The 18,533-nt window shown below is 48.5% G+C and overlaps 1 protein-coding gene across 5 annotated transcripts in view; it reads left to right on the top strand.

Annotated features, from left to right (window-relative positions):
- Positions 1 to 18,533, top strand: part of AGAP1 (ArfGAP with GTPase domain, ankyrin repeat and PH domain 1) — a 520,576-nt gene that overhangs the window by 395,581 nt on the left and 106,462 nt on the right. For all 5 annotated transcript variants that reach the window (XM_028105330.2, XM_028105329.2, XM_088021480.1 and 2 more), the window contains one exon: positions 3,329 to 3,490. In XM_028105330.2, coding sequence (XP_027961131.1) covers positions 3,329 to 3,490 — 162 coding nt within the window. The remainder of the gene's footprint in view (positions 1 to 3,328; positions 3,491 to 18,533) is intronic.

The following is an 18,533-nucleotide window of genomic DNA, read 5'->3' as shown; positions in this document are numbered from 1 at the left end:
GACCAGGAGGAGACTGAGCGGGTGACGAGGAGTGGAGCAATTCAGATCCTGCAGGTCTCTCCCTGTTGCCATTTTAGACCAGTCGGTTTTCTGTGGTGGGAGCTGTCCTGTGTGTTGTGGGATATTTCTCAGCATCTCTGGCTTCTACCTACTTGATGCCAGTACACCTCCACCTGTCTCAGTCTGATAACCAGAAATATCTGTGGACATTACCAGGTGTCCCTGGGCAGGGGTTTCCAGTTGAGAGCCAGTGGCTTAGTGGGACTCCAGAGCCACAGGTGGATGGGTGCACTGGTGTGGAAGGGTGCCCACGGAAAGGAAGGCTGGAGAGGCTGCTGATGGGCCCTCGGGGGAAGGCAGGTGTCACTGCTACCTCAAGGATGCCGCTCAGCCATTTGCTTCAAGTGAATCAGAGATTTCTCCCTGAATTACAAATATTCCAAGATATCCAGAAAACTTGGGAATGAAATTGCTCGAGTCCCTGTTAATGACTTTAGGAACAGTTTTTTGCATCTGGAATGGAGGGAGATCCCTGGACACAGACACATGTCATTTTGTTCCCCAGGAAGGTGAATTATGACTAGTATTCCAGGGAGTTTAAGGTCGTTCCCAAGTCAGATTCTAAATTAGGATGTTAGAGAAGTGCTTTGGGTGAATATAGAAAAGGAAACAGTGAATTAACTAAACAGGATAGCTCATTAAGGAGAGAAAACATGAAGTGGATTTCCCTTTATTTAAAAATTGTCAAAAATGTGTGTCAGTGGGGCGGCCGTGTAGCCCTTCAGCAAAGCATTTGACAAGAGTGTGTGGTAGTTTCTCCCTAGGCAAGGCCGAGGATCTGGAGCGGGATGCGCGGACGATGTCTTGTTGCGTGGTCGCTCACCAGCGCTTTCAGCTGCGCGCCGCTGCGTCTGCAGGTTGGCGGCTCTGTTTGACTCCTCCCGGTTTAATGTCTTTTCTGGTATCTTGGGTGGATCTACCAAGTTGTGTGATCAGAATGAATAGCCAAGGCAATGGGGAAGGATCTACAACGTCGGGGGGCGTGCCCTGCCATGTTTGGCACCAGGACACCTTAGTCATCGCATTCAAGGCCATGTGCTGTTACAGGACAGACAGACGGAAAGAGTCCTGGAAGGGAATAGAGTGCAGACATAAAGCCACCCCACATGGGTGGCAGCTATGACCTGACTATACATAACTCAAGTGTATATTCTTAACATCTTGCAAAGGACGTTGGTGTGTGCCTTCAAAAGGAAGTCCTGGATGATGGGAGGGACCTGGGGATGCTTACGTCATAATGGTGTCGCCACTCTGTGCTCAGCATCGTACGGGGAAAATGGGCATCTGCAGCTGCCCTGGGGAACAGGCATGCCGGTTAGATACAGATGACTGACAGACATCCCAGTGCAGAGATGAGGAATGTTCTTTCAGGAGAGAGCATTACAGCATTGGAGTGACCTAAGGATTGGGACGCACAGTTGGGAATGAAAATGGTGCGTTGAATTGAGTGGATGCCCAAGGGACAGACTGAAAGAGCAAAAGGCCAGCCTGCTGTCTCAGAGGCCGGTCGTCCTTGCCCGTTCCCCTCACCCTCCTCCATGGTGAGGCTTCGGCTCCTCGGGGGTGGGGACAGGGGGGCGGTCATTGTGACATTGTGATGGTCCCGTCGTCCGTCAACCGTGCCTGACACGGGGTAGGTCCTAGACAGTCAGAGAAGATGGGTCAGAGAGTGAATGAAGGCTTACAACCTGGGCAGAAAATATCTGAAACGAACAAAAAAAAAATCCCTTCTGAAGTGTGAGTGTTGAGTAATGCTGTAAAAGGGTTGCTTCGGAACCAGCTAATGCTCTCGGATCCCAAGGTCCCTTAGCAACACCAGACAGCCTCTGAGCCCTCGGAAATGATGCGCACCTGTTCATTAGATTAGCCTCTTTTTTTTCTGGGACACTTACAGTTTGCATCTGCTATCCAGTGGGATCTAGCATTTTTAAAATACGTACAAGGGCGCCTGGGTGGCTCAGTCGTTAGGCATCTGCCTTCGGCTCGGGTCATGATCCCAGGGTCCTGGGATCGAGTCCCTGCATCGGGCTCCCTGCTCGGCGGGAAGCCTGCTTCTCCCTCTCCCACTCCCCCTGCTTGTGTTCCCTCTCTCGCTGTCTCTGTCTCTGTCAAATAAATAAATAAAATCTTTAAAAAAAGAGATTAAAAAAATAAAATAAAATATGTACGAGAATTACTACTTTTAGAAGAAGATTAGACCCCGCTGAGCAGTCTCCAGGGTCTGGTGCCATCCGGTGCTGCTGGGTTATCCTGCGGGCACTTTGGGGTGGTCGGGCCCCCACGCCAACCTACTCGTTTTCCTGACACTTTACTACCTTCTACTGCATCTGGACTGGGGCCACTCGGAGGGAATCTTCATCTGTTTGTCTCAGTGATGGAACCCAAGCACCTAGAAAAACGGCCCACAGTAGGCGTTCAGAAAATACTTGTTGAACGAATGGAGTGCATCGCAAAGCACTTGGTGTCATTTGAGTTTACAGAGAGGCTGACTCGTGAAATAAAGATTTCTTCAGGCCCTGCCGGCGGTTGCAGGGTGCCTCTCCTTCACTTTTTGGGAGGACTCTCTCTGGTTGAAGTCCATGTTTGTTCCCTGCTCTTTTAAGCATGACTCTGGTGTTCTCTTGGATAAAGAGAAAGATGGACGTACTAAATTAAGTTTCACTTATAGTGAATTCACACGTGTGTGCAATGGTCTTAAAATTCTATAAATAGCTTCAGTGAATCAATAATTGGCAGGTCTGCAATGGACAGAGACACAGCGTGCCATTTCTCGCTAGTAATAAACCGGTGCCGCGGTCGTATGTGACGTTGAGGGTGCAAGTAAGCAAACCAGGACTCCCTCTCTCCTGTGCGCACGCGCAGAGACAGAGCCACCACCGGACGCCTTCAGATGCGTTCTCGAGACCTCTTGATTTCGCTCCTAATGTATCAGGGTAACTATGGGAAGAGAAAAACTAGTAAAAAGCATGGACTCTTCACTTTGCTTTTCCAGAACACCGATCATGCGAATTTTAAATGCTGCACAGCCTACAGATGATCCAAAAATAAAGTCTTTTTGTTTTTTAATGGCAGGTGGTACATTAGAGGAAACGGCCTGAGAACTTTTAATACTGGATGCTCTGGGGCCTCCAATCCAGTGATCTCAGCTTAATATAGTACTTGTGGGGCCTGGTAGGATACTGGAGGAACATTGCTTTCGTATTTCTGCAAAGTCGATTTTGTAAGTGTTAACTTTTGCGTTCTTTTGCCTTTTCCGGTCCCATGGCAGACACGGGGCTGGGCGATTCCGTGTGCTCCAGCCCAAGTATCTCCAGCACCACCAGCCCCAAGCTCGACCCGCCCCCCTCCCCTCACGCCAACAGAAAGAAGCACCGAAGGAAGAAAAGTACCAGCAACTTCAAAGCCGACGGGCTCTCCGGCACCGCTGAAGGTAAGGTTTCCCTGGGGAGTTCAGGGTGCGAGTCTGAGTCCTGCGTTTCAAGCTGGAGAAGTCCCATACCCTCAGGACCACACATGCACCACAGTGCAGGTCACTGCATGTGCTTTCTGTGTACAAGGCAACACTAGAGGGGCCTTGGAAGCTGCCTCATCACTGACTGATTCTCAAGATCATTCCACCAGATCAGCTCTCTTCCCTTCTGGGAGTCGTCGTCTGGTAGAAGGTAAATCCAGTTTTCCTGTCACCCGCCTGGTCAGGTTCTGGGTCTTGCCCTCCCTCCACACCGTGGGTCAACAGTGTCCACTCCAACTGGGAGGGGCGCCATATTGTTTTATTCTAATAAAGACGGTTGCCTCTCCTCCTCGAGGATTCTTTTCTGATATCGGCTGGTCTTAATTCTTACAAGACAGCTACCCCAATCCTGGCTTTCAGCAACACGTTATGATAAATGTTCCTTCTGTGAGTGTCTATCTGCTCTTATTGTTTTGTGGGCTCTATTAATATTCCAGTTGTCATGGTTTGTCGCAGTTTGTCTTGGTTCTCCTTTGACTTGTTGAGCCCTTAGTTTTTATTCTCAGTGATGGCCAGGTGTGATCTTTCTGAAGTCGCTCCTTCAGATGGATTTACATTTTTTTATTTCACAGATGCAAAGTGGAGATGTGCGCACGCACACACACACACACACATTATGAGAGGCGAAATTAATGCAGTTGTAATAAACAAGCTGAAGAAAATATGTCAAAGGAAAATAAAAATTTCGCAGCATCGTTGTTTAACATGAATTGTTATCTGTGACACCATCAATAGTAAAAGAGTCTGTTTTCAACATGCGTTCCACACACGTGCCAGAAATACTTTTATAACTTATACCCTTTTTCTCTGTTTCTGCCATGCTTTTCCTGAATCCTCTACTTGACTGTTCAGAACTACAATTTGCAATGTTGGAGAGAGTGGCTTCTTCCCTCCTAGTATCCAGCCATGAGCCTCTAAGCCCACAATACATACATTAGCAAGGAAGGAACAGAGTTGATGGTGTGTGCGGAGAGTTTGTTGTTTACATGATTTGTGAGTTGAGTGGCGGCATGTTTCCCGCATCTGAGAACTCAGAGGTTCAGAGTGTCTGGTGGCTTGTGGGGGCTGTCATGGTGGCCGAGCAGGGAAGAGGCTAAGAGAGCTTCTTCTTTATATCTCTTACCTTACTGCCTCCCATAGGCTCCCTGCTAACAAGTTTAGCCAATAAAAACCGATTTTCTCCCGTTATGATAAATGAGGATGATTCTATTATATCAGCAGTGGTGGAAAATAACAGTTATGGATCAGAGCACCCACCCAGACATTTCTGACCTTCCCAGTAGAAAGGAACCAGCTACAGATGCCAAGCGTTGCTGAGACTCTTTTCAAGCTCCGCTTTAGCAAAGAGCACCCAGCCATAGCCATGCACCAGCAGCCACGCCCTACCTGAACAGGAGGTGGGGGAAGAAACCAGGAAGAAGCCTGGCACCTCACCAGGGTGGGTGACATGCGCCGCACGTACCCCAGGGGAGAGTAAGATTTGCTGTAGGGAAAGGCCTCCTGTCCGTGTCACGGATAAACATCTTACTGGGTATGTCATGTTTCTGACAACTTTTTTCAGAAACACCACTTGGTGGAAACTGATTATCAGGTCCACCTATAAGTACATTACACATATTTTACACTTTCTAATTATATCCTACCCACCTCTTGACAGAGTGAAAACTGTGTAAGTAAGATATAGCCTTCAGGTAAATCAGTGGTTGCATATTTAATTGAACCGCGTCTTCAAACCAGTGTCCCCGTCAGCCAGTGGTGACTTGAAGGAGGTTTGAGAGGTGTCCGTGAGCTTGTTGGACACCTGAGAAGCTCCCAGCCCCATTTCCTGAGTTACTGGGATCGTATCCTGTGCTCTGAGCAATAGCATATAATAAGGCTGAGACAGATCCTCAACACAAAAACAGCCTTGGACCCTTTCATTAAAAGGTTTTACTGCCACGGTGGTGACAGACAGAAAGACAGACTCCCAGGCACCATAGAAACACCCAAATTAGAAATCGCCACAGTATCTCAAGCATGGATGATGAGTAATGGTTGACGTGTGTTCAGAAATTCAACACCAATGATCAGAAGGGAAGCTGCCCCTCACTTCCTAGTTAACTGATTATTGTGTCTGTAATACCAACGGCCGTGACATCTTTCCAGTCGGAAATAAGGCAACAGATTCTCTATAAAAAGAAAATGATTCATTTTTCCCTAGGAAAGGTTACATACAAAACGGTAAGTGAGTCATTTTTGTGAGGCGCACTATAGTTCATTATTTCTAAAGTACTTTTTTTTTTCATATTTTAACATCTCTGAAGCCATAAGGCAACCTACAGTTGAGGTCATTTTAGATTTAGTGATACACAATATTTTGTAATAGTCTCAACAGCTGTTAGCTCCTTTAAGTAAATGGCGTAAACCATCTAAATTTAAACATCTGTTCTTGAAATTAAAGCTAGTTGTATATGTTTTATTTTTAGAGGACACTTTAATTTTAAGAAAATATTTCTGTTTCACTTTCCTGCAAGGCACTATGACTGGTTGCTTCCACCTTATTCTGTGTTAGACTGACCTCATGGTGAAAAATTGGAATTGTAGATATAAAAAGTTCTCTAGAAGATGCTTGAAAAGTAGTTGAGTTATATGGTTTTTGACATAAGCCATTGGGACAAATGACTAGATTCAAACCTCTACAGAGTATAAGAAAAATAAAGTATCATTGAAAGTTAGCTACTTCAGTCAGGGTCCTGGGGGAAAACAGGACACCCTCAAGCTGGGTCATCGAGGGAAGTTTACCATGGGACTGTCTACAGAGGTGTGGGAAAAGCCAGGGGATGGTGCAGAACCCTAGGAGTGTAATGGGTAGCAGAGGGGCCAGTTATCAGGACCCAGAGAGAGAGCTGTTTGGGCAAGGCCTCCAGTCAGGAGCTATGGCCTTCAGCAGAGGGACCTATCTAGCCTATGGTGACCCAGAGGGTGAGGGACCCGGGGGACTGCCCGAACTTCGTTCCCCTCCCTGCCTCTGATCTCCTGCCTGCCAACTAAACCCAAGCAGAAGCCAAAGGGCACCAGCCACACGGGTCCGCCTCTAAGGCAGAGACAGACAGAAGATAAGAGATGAAGCAACAGAAGCAAGGTGGTGCTCATGCCTTTGACAGTGCCTCTGAGAAATCCCTGGGGAAGTCTGTGCACTGACCCTCAGTAAGTGCGGTAGACCAGAAGCCTCTCAAGAGGGCAGGGCTGCGTGCTATCCACCCTTGTCTCCTGGGGGCCTGGCCTGAGCCCAGCTGAGGGGGTGGTCAGAGCTTCCTGAGTGCCCCTCTGTACCATTCCCCAGCCGAGCCCACCACACAGGAGCCCTAGACGCTCAGCCAAGTGCAAAGATTCTGGTGCCAGCTATTTCTTACCTTGGCAGGATGCTTGTCCAGAAAGTACGAGCTAACAGGATAATATCCTCAGTGTCTGTGCTGCCTCAGAAGCCAGAAATGCTCTGTCCACATGGGGGCTCTTGGTGCCCCTGATGGAAATAAGGCCATCCTGTCCAGCCAGTTTCTCGTGGTACCAGCACTCACGGTCGTTGTCCTAGCTCTCTTACTCTGAAAAACGATGATTAAACTCTACACCCGACGGCAGAAGATGCTATAACTTAAGTTGAACAGTCATTTGCTTATATGTATAACTTAAAATGAACGGAGTGAATCTAGTAAATTATAGAAGCAGAAACTGTGATCTTTATAAATATAAAAGAATTCCTTATCTTTATAGATATTTTGAGTTCTAACGTCCTAACTTGATTAGGTATGTATGTATATGTGTGAGCACTAGAGAAGTTGTTTGGATATTCAAGCCAGTCACTGAGCTCATCTAAAACGATTAGTATCATTTAAAGAGTCAAAAATTAGGGGTGCCTGGATGGCTCAGTCAGTTAAGCAGCCCACTCTTGATTTTAGCTCAGGTCATGATCTCAGTCCTGGGATTGAGCCCCGAGTTGGCTCCACGCCCAGTGGGAAGTCTGCTTCAGGATTCTCTCTCTCCCTCCACCCCTCCCTCTGCTCACATACATTCTCTCTCCCTTTCTCTAAAATAAATGAAAGGACCTTTAGAAAAAAAAAAGTCAGAAATTAAAAATAACTCAGCCCCCTCCTTATGCTGTGGAGGAAGTGTGGGGTACAAGCTGGGGCAGTGAACTCTGACTTTGTGAGAGGGACCTCATATGTCATCGAAAGCAGAGTGCCCCAGAAAGGTGATGGATGCCTCGTTGCTCCCAGGGCTGATATCTGAGGCTAACTTTGGGCAGGAATAGGACACTTTTTCAGTGAGTTTAACTTTGAGAAGAACGAGCCTCGTAGAAGCCAACATCCTCTGGCTGTACCATAAAAAAGGTGCAGGTGGTCGTTAGGCTTAAAAAATAAAGAAAAATCCACATATCCCATTTCTACTTGTACTCTTATTTAATAGACCCTTCAAAACATTGGATATTAAAATATTGGTGACTTGATTTTAAATTGGGTTTGATTTGCTCAGAATTAATTACATTGTATGTTCAGACCTGGGCTCTGTACTCTACGATGATGACAGACCAATGAAGGTGAATTCGGATGTGGGCAAGACGCACGGATGTGGGGCCTGAAGCCCATGATGTGGAGGGAATCTTTGAAGTATCTAGAAGAGCTGGAGGGAAGGACAGGAGCCTGGGGGCACGTGAACTCACCTCCTCGGTGGCCCAGGTGGGCTTCTTTGGGACTGGTGGATGGACGCCTCAAGGAGATGGGTTTTGGTTCAGATATTAGAAGGCAAACTTTGTAAGAAGCAGGGCACCTTGTCCCCTGTGGTGGCCACAGCACTGGCTGGAGGGGAGTTCAACTCTGGAAGGGTGCTAGCACCCAGGGCCCTGGATTTGTCACCAGAACCAAGTTGAAGGGCATGTGCCCAGAAACCCCTGGGCAGTAGAAAGGATGCAGATCTTTAATGACTTGCTGTGTTTTGGCATTGTCTCTGAATCGCGATGCTCTCTGGGCATCTTCTTATCCAGGGTCCAGTAGTGAGCTTACTGTTGCAGAAGTGAAACAAAGAGTCCTGCATTCTCTGTGGTCCCAAATCTGGTGGTTCTCGTTAGTTTTATAACATTCATGCAAGTTTGCATCAAGTGTTAATTTCCCTGTTCCCCCAGTGAAAAGGTGGAAGTAGAGAGAGGTTAAGTGGCTTTCTTGTCCAGGGTCAGGTTGCTGGTAGGTGACAGAACTTTCTCTTGATTCTCTGCCTCAAACTCTTTCCACCAGGCAAAAAGCAAGTCTTTGAGGTATGTGGAGCGGCTTTTGAATCTAGGAGTGGGGCAGACAGAGTAGCTTCCTTGATATTTCTCAGATTCCATGTAAAGATACTGACTTTTATATGGATCATAACATCTAGAAGTTGTGTAGCAAAGATCTTTCTTTAAAAATGCAGAGCCAGTCTGGATTTACCCAGTCTTATTATATAAGAGGATATACAGAAATCCTCTTGTGTTACCCTCCCCCCCCTTGGGTTCACCGTGCTTTGTTCCAAAGGTCTCAGAAGGGAATTTATTTTATCCTTCTCATCCTGATCCCTTGGTTGTTCATTCTGGGTCTTTATAGAACCGTTGTATGGTTGATCCTGGATGGATACTGAAATATTATCTTGTGGAGGAAAAGTCACAAACGGCCTCTCTCCGTTAGGATTAAAAAAAAAAAGAAGAAAAAGAAAAAAGAATTGCCCATCCCAGCTGCACTCAGTAGGTAATCAGAGGCAAGGCCTGAGCCTGAAATTTGTTTACAAATTTCATTAAGTCCAAGTTGCAAAGGTCAGCCCGGATGGAGTTTTCCTTCCTTCCTGCACCAAAGAACCTGACATGGCGAAGCATTTTATCCTCTTATCAAGTATCAAGCATCCAGCACATAGGAAGCATTGTGTGTTTGGCTCCGTGGGAGAAGTGAGAAGTAAGACTCAGCTCCTCTCTCTCCCCGCAAAGGCCTTTAGAGCCTTAACTTGGAACTAAGACATACACAAGAGACCACCTACCTTTTCAGCCCATGTTTAAATGAGGCGCGCGGGGGTAGTTGTGAACAGGACGGAAGAGCGTTGAGTCACGAAAGGGAAAGGGAACATGCCACAGAGCTTCATTTTATCTTCTGCAGACTGAGTACATACGGTTATTTAATAAAACGCTGCAGAAGGCATCGCGTTTTCATCATATGTTCTCCGTTTACAACTTAAAACACCAGCAGTGGTGCTTAATTTGGCACAAGACGGAGTTTCGTCCTCACCTTCACTTAGCTGCTACTAAGGAAACAGCTGTTGCTGTACCTGATCAGTTAGTTAACCTTTTACCTCCGGAAAACAGCGTTTTACTCGTGCGGCGGGGTTTTGGAAGGCAGTCTGGAGAGGAAATACCATGCACACGCATTGTCCGGTCTTGTTCCTGAGCGCTTAGGGTTATAAGAAGGCAAGACCCGGGAGCACTGAAGCTCCGTTCATCGGTGACCATTGAGTTGTGTTGACTCTCGTGCCGTTTGGGGCATCGCTGGGTCATCTAGGGATTTTGCACATGGTTCGGTGGTAGGGAGGGCAGTTTGTTACGGAAGTGTCGCATCACCGTGATGTTCTTACCGTTCCTCCTTGGCCACAGCCGACACGCCAGGTACTCCGTGTTGCCCGTGATGGCGCACGCAGCCAGCCTGGGGTCAGGGCCAAGAAACTGCCTTCACGGTTGGTTTCCTGTCTGTGCGGTTTGCTCATTTGATTTCGTATTATTTGGAGGTGGCTGGAGAGGGAGGGGGTATGAAACCTGTGCAAGCATCACTAGCACACATCACCTTGGAGTCCCTCCTTTTAATTTTCAAGAACGTTCCAGCAGCACACCTCGCATCTGCTCCTTGTTTTAATTTTGGCAGCTGCCTGGAGTCAAAAGAGAGGGAACGAGAAGCCTCCGTAATCGACTCCACAAAAACTCCATAATCACCAGCCATGTTTTAGAACAGTAAGGACTTCATAATTGAACTCCCTCATTATTAAACTAGTTAGTGCATCTGAATCGCTGAGTCGAGTAGTTAATCAGCATGAATGTGAAAAACCAGGAATTTGAACTTCTTCCTCGAAGATATTCCTCGAGTACAGCGACTCAGAGAAGGGAGCCAGGGTGGCTGGGTTTCTTCACCCTTGAGCTGAAAGTCAGAGGAGACAGCACGTTTTCGGAGGGACCTGCTACTCCCCACATACCAGGTCATTTTTCCAAAGCAAGCTCTCAGATTGTAACCCCAGCTCCCCCGAGAACGGACTTGCTGGATTTGAGTAGCTCTGGGTTTACTCTAGACGTTGACAGGATAGATGGCGCGCCGTGGACTCCAAAGCCATCCTGCAGGGTCCCGTCCTCCCGACACACATGAGCTGGAGGCGCCCGCAGCTCCTTTGTGGAAGTCGGCGGGTCGGACATAAACAAAGCTGAGTCGACCACAGCAGGAAGACCCAGAACAGAGGATCCCTATCATGATGAGCCGACAACAACAGAAGGGGTTTTGATATTATTTTTTTTCAAGTACACACAAACTAAAGAGTTAGATTGAGTTCCCTGGAAGTGCATTGGTCACCTGCTGGCTGTCACAGTGACGGAGGCAACCCCTGCCTTCAGGATGCCCGCCGTCAGGTGGAGCGTGCACATCCGTAAACAGGCCGCGTCCACCGAGCAGCCTGTGCAGGGACCCCAAGGCACTCCCGGCACCTTGGAGTCCCCGCGGGAGGCTCTGCAGAGGAGGCGAGCCGTTTGTAGAGGAGGAGATCTCTGCTGCTCCAGAAAAGGAGGGGGAGTACAGAAAGGGAATGGTGATAAATGGGGGTCCCGGGGTCTCCTGCCGTCCACGAGCAGGGATGGGCTCAGCTGTGAAAAATGCAGACTCCTTTCAAGGTGCCTGTCCCAGAGGACAGGGATGTGACAGACCTCAATGGCTCTTCTTTTCCCTCGACTTAGGGGTGCCGTTCTGCAGTGGGGCTCGGTCGGCATGAGCTGCCCACAGTCTCCAGGGTCCACGGACAGACCGCGAGACAGCACGTTTCCTTCTGGGCGCCCTGGGAATGGAATGCTGCCTAGTCTGGGACACTGAGTCACCTGCAGGTTACCCCTCAGAGTCCTTTTCTTGATGTTCTCAGAACGTCAGAGCTGTCAGGACCTTTGGTTATCGCTTATCTCTGCGACGACATGGAGACCCCCACTGTGCTGCATTGTGCTTGACCAGGGCCTCCGAGCCAGGAGGGGCAGGGCCAGCACGGTTCCAGCAGGGCCTTCCTGGCCATTCCAGTTGCGTGGGCACTTTTTATACTTCTACTTTGCTACATGTATTTTGTCGCAAAAGTACCGGAGGGAAACTGAAACTGTAATGCTCAGAAGGAAGATGTGATGATGTGTCTGAACCAGCATCGGCCTCATGGGGGCCTCAGACACTTCTGTCCGGGGGACCCCAGGATGGACTGGCCCCTGGGAAGTTCTAGCTGCGTCTTCCCTTGCAGTGCTGGCAGTAATGAGAGTCACACGTCGGGAGGGCTTCATTCCTAAGGATGTAAAGCAAAACGGAATAAAGCCAGTGACTGAATGCAGAACTAGGTCTGTGTGGAAACAACTTGGTTAATGGGAAGGACAAATAAAATTCACATATACCGTTTGTATCCTTCAGCCGGGGCCGTGACGGACCCACAGATGGGCAGCTTAGACGGTGGAAATTCGTTTCTCCCAGTTCCAGGGGCTGCGAGTCCAAGAGCAAGGCGAGGCCCGTCTGGTTCTCGGCGAGCACCTGATTCCCAGCTTGCAGAGGCCACCCTCCCACTGTGTGCTCACGGCCCTTCCTCCATGTGCGCACTCGCTCTTCCTCTTCTTGTGAGGCCACTAAGTGCGTCCTGAGGGCCCCGCCCTCTCCGCACCAACCCTGGTCACCTCCCACCGTCTCCATCTCCACCGCAGGCTTCAACAGATGAATTTTGGAAGGACATAAACATTCAGGCCACACAACCTTGTGACTTCCTGTTCCTGTCCGTGGGCTGGGATATGCCCTCTTGTGCCTTTGGAGGAAGATACTCCACAGACTCGACCACGCAGCCCACACCTCCCTCCCCCAGGGCCCTGGATCCCTTGTTAGGTTACGTCATCAAGTGTGAGGGAAGGAAGCCCGGACTGATTCAGTGCCCGCTCTTAAACGTGTGACTCATCGCAGCTTCCAGACACCCTGGTGGTGTCGGCAGGTGGCCCGGTTGTCTCCGTTTTCACAGGCGAAGGGCAAGGGTCAGGGAAGTACTGCAGGTGATGTGAATTCGGGGTCGCCTCCGGCCTCGAGGACTCATGCTGGCCACCTGGCAAGGACTTCAGGGGCTTGGGCATGAGGAAGAGCGCTGGGCAGGGCCACACCTGCCATGCCCCACCATGGCCTTGAAGAACCCAGAAGCAGCGAGGCACCTGGTGGCTCAATTGGTTAAGCCTCTGACTTTTAGTTTCAGCCCAGGTCAAGATCTCGGGGTCCTGGGATCCAGCCCAGCTTCGGGCTCCCTGCTCAGTGGGGGGTCTCCCCCCCACCGCTCCCCCCACTCGTGCGTATATGCTTTCTAAAATAAAAAATAAATCTTTAAAAAATGGAATTTGGAAGCAACAATCCCTTTGCCACTTTTGACCTCAGCATCTTTCCTCAGGACCCCTGTGCTGGCACAGCTTCTTGGCAATCTCTCTCCCGGGTATGCGCGCACACTCTGGTACATTCCAGGGAAATTTGGGAGTCACTGCTTCAGCCCCTCTGCAGGCAGTTGGAACATGCAGGATTGGAACATGGAGGCTGGCTCGACAACTGCAGGCTGGCTCCTGTCTGTGACAAGGGGACATCACTTTTGCAACTTTTTAAAACTTAGGGATGTTTAACTCCCTATCACGGATGCAACGAATCCATGTTTTTACGTTCGTTCTGAGGATGATACCCTTTTTAGGGGGGATGAGGGGAGAGACGTAGTTTGAAGATGGAGGGTAGAGGGAAGCCGTGGACGAAGCCCCCCCCCCATTTGCTTCAACCACCCCCCTCCACCGCCGAGTTCAAGGATTAATCAAATGTGTGCCTCACGTGCTTGCAGGGTCTGATCGTGGCGCGCTCCCATGTTGTTGCGACGTGTTAGTGAGGCTCCGGAGCAGGTGCGGTCTGAGGTAAACTGTTTGCTTAGTAATCTTTGCTAATGCCCTCATGCTTTCAAGTGTATCCCTTTCCGTCGGAGCCATGCGGTAGGCGCCAGGCCCCAAGCCCAGGGTGTCATCACTGATGAAAGAGGGAAGCCCTGTGAGCCCCACGGCAGGCATTGCCTCTCACACACACACAACTTATCAAGGGCTTCTTTTGTACTCGGGACATGGAGAAAATTGGCCATTTGTCTGTGGGGTAATGGGCTCGGCTGCAATATGAAAATCTCTCAAATGGTTAAATTCAATGACATTATATCCGAGTTCATGAAGAGCGACAACTGCATACAGTTTAATTCTATTTAATTTTTTTAAGGGGGAAAAAGCAAAAGGGAAAATGTTTTAGTTTCTCTTAAGCTGATTTCTCTCTGCTTTTTCTTTAAAAGTGCCTTTCTAGTTGCCACACAGTGATGTGATCATTATCTGCCACCTCGTCGCCTTGCTGCCTCTGCATGCAGTAAAATACAAAAAAAAAAGAGAGAGAGAGAGACCAGGGGAGCTTGTGAAGTATGACTTCCTATCCCAAGACTCATTGCCTGCGATTCGTAGCGCTTGACAGTAATGATCTTATTACAGTACTCTGGACCTTGAAGAGATTTCATGAGGAGAGAGAAAGGACAAGCCTCCATGTAATCAAGTGGTGCTGAATATTCCACGCGTTTTTGATCACACACTGATTGGGCACAGTTTTAGCCCATCTTCTAGTCAATTATGCATGGCCCCTGTGCTCTCGGATAGTCAGAAACATTGATGGCTGTTGTCTGGGTTTTGGCAGGCAGCCAGGGGTTTGAAGTGCCTTGCACACCATCATCCCAGGATAAGTGCTTTTTAGTTGGAATTGATTACCTTTCTTTGGGTTTTGCTTAATAGCAAAACTGCATTTGGAGAGGGCTTCAGGTGAAAAATGGACGGATTAGCCATTTAGAGCATCTGAACTCCCAGTCAATCCATAGGCTTCCCTTGTTTCTTGTCTAATTTCTGTTTAATGATACGACGTTTGATCATATTTAAGATAGTCCACGTCCTCTGCCGCCAAGCACACGTGTTGAGCATGGAGGGCGGGTTGGAGCGCATGGCCACCGCGTGTGAGTTCCCAGGACAGTCTGGGTGCCGCTCCAGGCTCCATGGTGTCTCCGTCAGTGAGCATCCGTCCTGGCCTGAAGGCATTAATTACTAGAGAGCTTTGCGTCTGCAGGAAAATAGGTGGTGGATCCGTCCTACAGTTGACTGGCCCGTTGCAGGTAATTGTGGTGCACGCGTGGCCGTGGCCGGTCTGGGCGTGTTCTGCTTCCTGATGCCCAAGAGGGCTGTTAGCTCGGGGTTTATGCAGTTGTGTACTTCCCGTTATCGATCTCGAAGCCTAGTGATATTTGAAAGGATTGGATTTTTCCTACCAGAATGATCACTGGATATTGGCCATTATGAAGCTAACACAGTTAAGCAAATGATAATATGCCTAAGAGAACACGGTTATGAACCAGGAATTTTGCTTCCTTGTGTTACCCTCTGAATTCAGGTTCTTGGCATATAGATGGTCTCAGAATCATCAGATAGGAAAACTTCAAAGTTCTTTTTGACATGTTGTGTACAAGACTGAGGAGTTGGACATGCCAGGGTGGGGGGTCGGTAGATATTTCTAGAAATCTGTCCTGAGTCCGCCTCCAGCCATTGAGGTGACAGACACCATAAATGGGAACTGTGCCATTTCGCCATGGGATACCTCAGTAACCTGGCTCGACTCTTCTTAATTGAGTAAATAGGTAGTAGCTTTGTTCTTTTACTTGGTTTTCATTTAGAGCTTTCTTGCTTTCTGCAGGTGGGAATAATTTTCCTCTTCAGTGGCTCTCTGCAGGAGCCATGAGTCTCTGTAGGCAAGGTAACTAAACAGCCCTAGGAGAACTTACCAGAATCCCTAATTCCATGTTCTGTGTGCGCGTGCACACATGCACACAGAGGGGTTTTTCCTTTCTTAGTTTGGTGAAAATAACATATTTTCTCTCAATATAGATTGAGTGGTGATTCTTGGAAAGAGAAAACTGCAAAACAGAAAATCAAAGTTGACCGTCAGTTACAGCCAGAATTGCGGCCGAGTGTTGCCCCTTGCATGGTGTGGGCAATTCAGCCCTGTTTGCAGCCTGTCAACGCCCATGGGGACCTGTGCCTCTCAGTCACATCCTCTCTCCAAACCTTGGCTTATCTAGGACTTTTCCTAAGGCATAAATGCATATAAAATAAAGGATTTTATAATAGGCTGTCAAAAGGATATTCCTTGATTTTGATACGTTACTCTTCAAGCCGTTAAAGACTTTTGTCATCTTATCCATGGCTACGTTTCAACAGGTGAGAAAAAAGTACTTTTACAACAACTGGAAAATATAAAATCCACAGCTAGCAAATAATGCAAGTTTTAAAGGCCATAACTTTAGAAAAGCGTGGCATACAGTATGATGATCTCCTTTCAACCCCGTAATTTTACCTGAACAGGTGAACCTAGTGTTCGCATTTAAAGAGAGTCAGTAAACTGGTACAGTTTCATCTCTGGATGCAGAATAGCTCTTGTAATTAACATATAGTTTACCCTGAACAGGCCGATCCATTGGTGTTAACAACTTAAGACCAATTGCTTTCTTGAATTCCTCCCTGCCCCCTCTGTAAACATTGGTTCCTCATGAGGTGGGGAGATCAGTGTCTTAAAGCTAGGACGCAAGAAGGAGGGAGGGAAGGATTCACCTTGTGCCTGGTGGTTTGGGACCATTTTCTTGAACAACTCCTAACAGTGAACGTAACCCATATTATCATTGGCTCTCAGGGATTGCTAAAGAGAGGGGTTGGCGGCACCCCCCCCCCCCCGCCCCAGTCCTGCCAGCAGGGATGGGAAGGGACATAGACATGGTTTGGCCGTTTTGTTTTGAGCAGCATAGAAACGCCCCCACCATGAGCACTCACGGAGGGCAGGGAACGAAGCCAGCGCTCAGCCACCGTCTCCTCCAAACCATGCATGGTCCCAAAATGGTGGTGAAGAGCCATTGGTCGTCTTATGTTTTGAACATTTGAAGATGAATAGGTTGCTGGCATCAATAACTTCAATACCTTCTACCTCTGATCACAACTGATCAGATTGGTTCACCCAAGAGGCTTCTTTGTCCCAAGTTCCTTTGCTTAAAGAACTCTAAGACATGATTTGAAGCCATTCATTTATAGGCCCAATCTAGTTCTTGGTGTAACTTTTTTTCCAAACCCCAAAGTGTTCCGAACCCCCCCTCCACACTGTCGAGATCAATGAATACATTGTGTGACTGGGAGGGAACATTCCATAAGCGCTCGAGGTCTGCTTCTAGGAAGGGTGCTCAGCACTGCAAGGCCATTTGCAGGCGGTCTCCAGGAAGGAAGCTGGGAGAGGAAGCGTGCCCTAGGGGAGACTCGGGGCTCCGGGGATGCTGGGGCCGCATGGGGGTGGGACCTAGGGGCCACAGGGGGGAAGCTGGACCCACAGCTGAGATGCTGCCGGGGGACTGGGGCTGGGAGGGGCTCCATCTGGGCAGGACTACAACGTACGCGAGTGGCATTAGGCTCCATCCTTCGCTTCCAGCTCCTCTTCCCATTTTCCCACATTTTTGCTTCTCTTCTCATTTCACTCTTTTTCTTTCTCAAGCTTCCTTTATCTGGGACTTTTCTTGCTTTTTTTCTCATTTTCTCTTTTCCCTCTTTTTCCATGTACGCCTTAATCGACTTCTTTTTCTCCCTTACTTTCTTACTCTCTTTCCTTGTGTTTTGTTAATTTTTTAACTTTCTGTTTATAATGAGAAAATATGTAACATAAAATTTGCCCTCTTTAAGCTTACAGTTCATGGACATCAGTCACATTCACAGTGTTGTCCAACCATCGCCACTGAATGATTTCCGAAACTTTTTTGTCGCCCCAAAAGACCCATAGCCAGCCCCCTCCCCCAGCCAGGGGTGACCTCTAGCCTACTTTCTGGCTCTGCGGATCTGCCCGTGGTGGACATGTTCTATAAATGAGATCATTTAGTGTTTGTCCCTTGTGTGGGCTCCTTGCACTCCGCCTGTCTTCAGGGCTCACTCTTGCACACGCGTGTCAGTGCTCCTTTCCTTTTTAAGGCCGATGTGTGCATTTCATTGTGAGCACAGACCACATTTGGCTTACATGTTCACCTGCTGATGGACACTGGAACTGTCCCACTTTGGGCTGTTGTGTAATGTCGCAGTGAACGTTGGCATAAGATATCTGAGTCCCTCTTTCCTGACATGGCTCTCTGCCTTTCTTTTGTTTCCTCATCTGTACTATGGACTTGAAGGACCTCCTACAGTTGAGTGAATCAACTATTGTCTCCCTCTTAATCACAAACCTAAATATATGACTTTAACGTGTGTTTGAGTCTTTTCTAATTTCCTTTCTAGAAAGCTCTAAATGTTTTTTAGTTCAAAGCTCCTTGCACTGGTATGCGAGTGTTGATGGACTCCCCACGCCCGCTGCACGGCTGGGTCACACCGCCCAATGTCCTGCGCCCATGTGGGGGCCCATCCCAACCACCCGGACTCGGAGCTGTGGGCCGGTGTCCCCAGAGGGTGCGCTCCTGTGTCCACGCACATGGCCCTCCGTCCGGGCACAGGCATGGCTCACAGTCGTCGCTCACTTGCAGAGGCCAGCTTCCTCCTTTGTCTCCAAAACACTGGCATGTCCTCTGTAACTTCCCATATGAGCAGCCTGGGGGAGCCATGAAACCTGGAAGATAAGAGATCATC

This window comes from Eumetopias jubatus, unplaced genomic scaffold (assembly GCF_037043125.1).
Source record: "Eumetopias jubatus isolate StellerSeaLion01/CBP00866 unplaced genomic scaffold, mEumJub1_p1.0 scaffold_3, whole genome shotgun sequence".
Taxonomy (NCBI): domain Eukaryota; kingdom Metazoa; phylum Chordata; class Mammalia; order Carnivora; family Otariidae; genus Eumetopias; species Eumetopias jubatus.
This window is presented reverse-complemented; position numbering and strand designations above follow the sequence as displayed.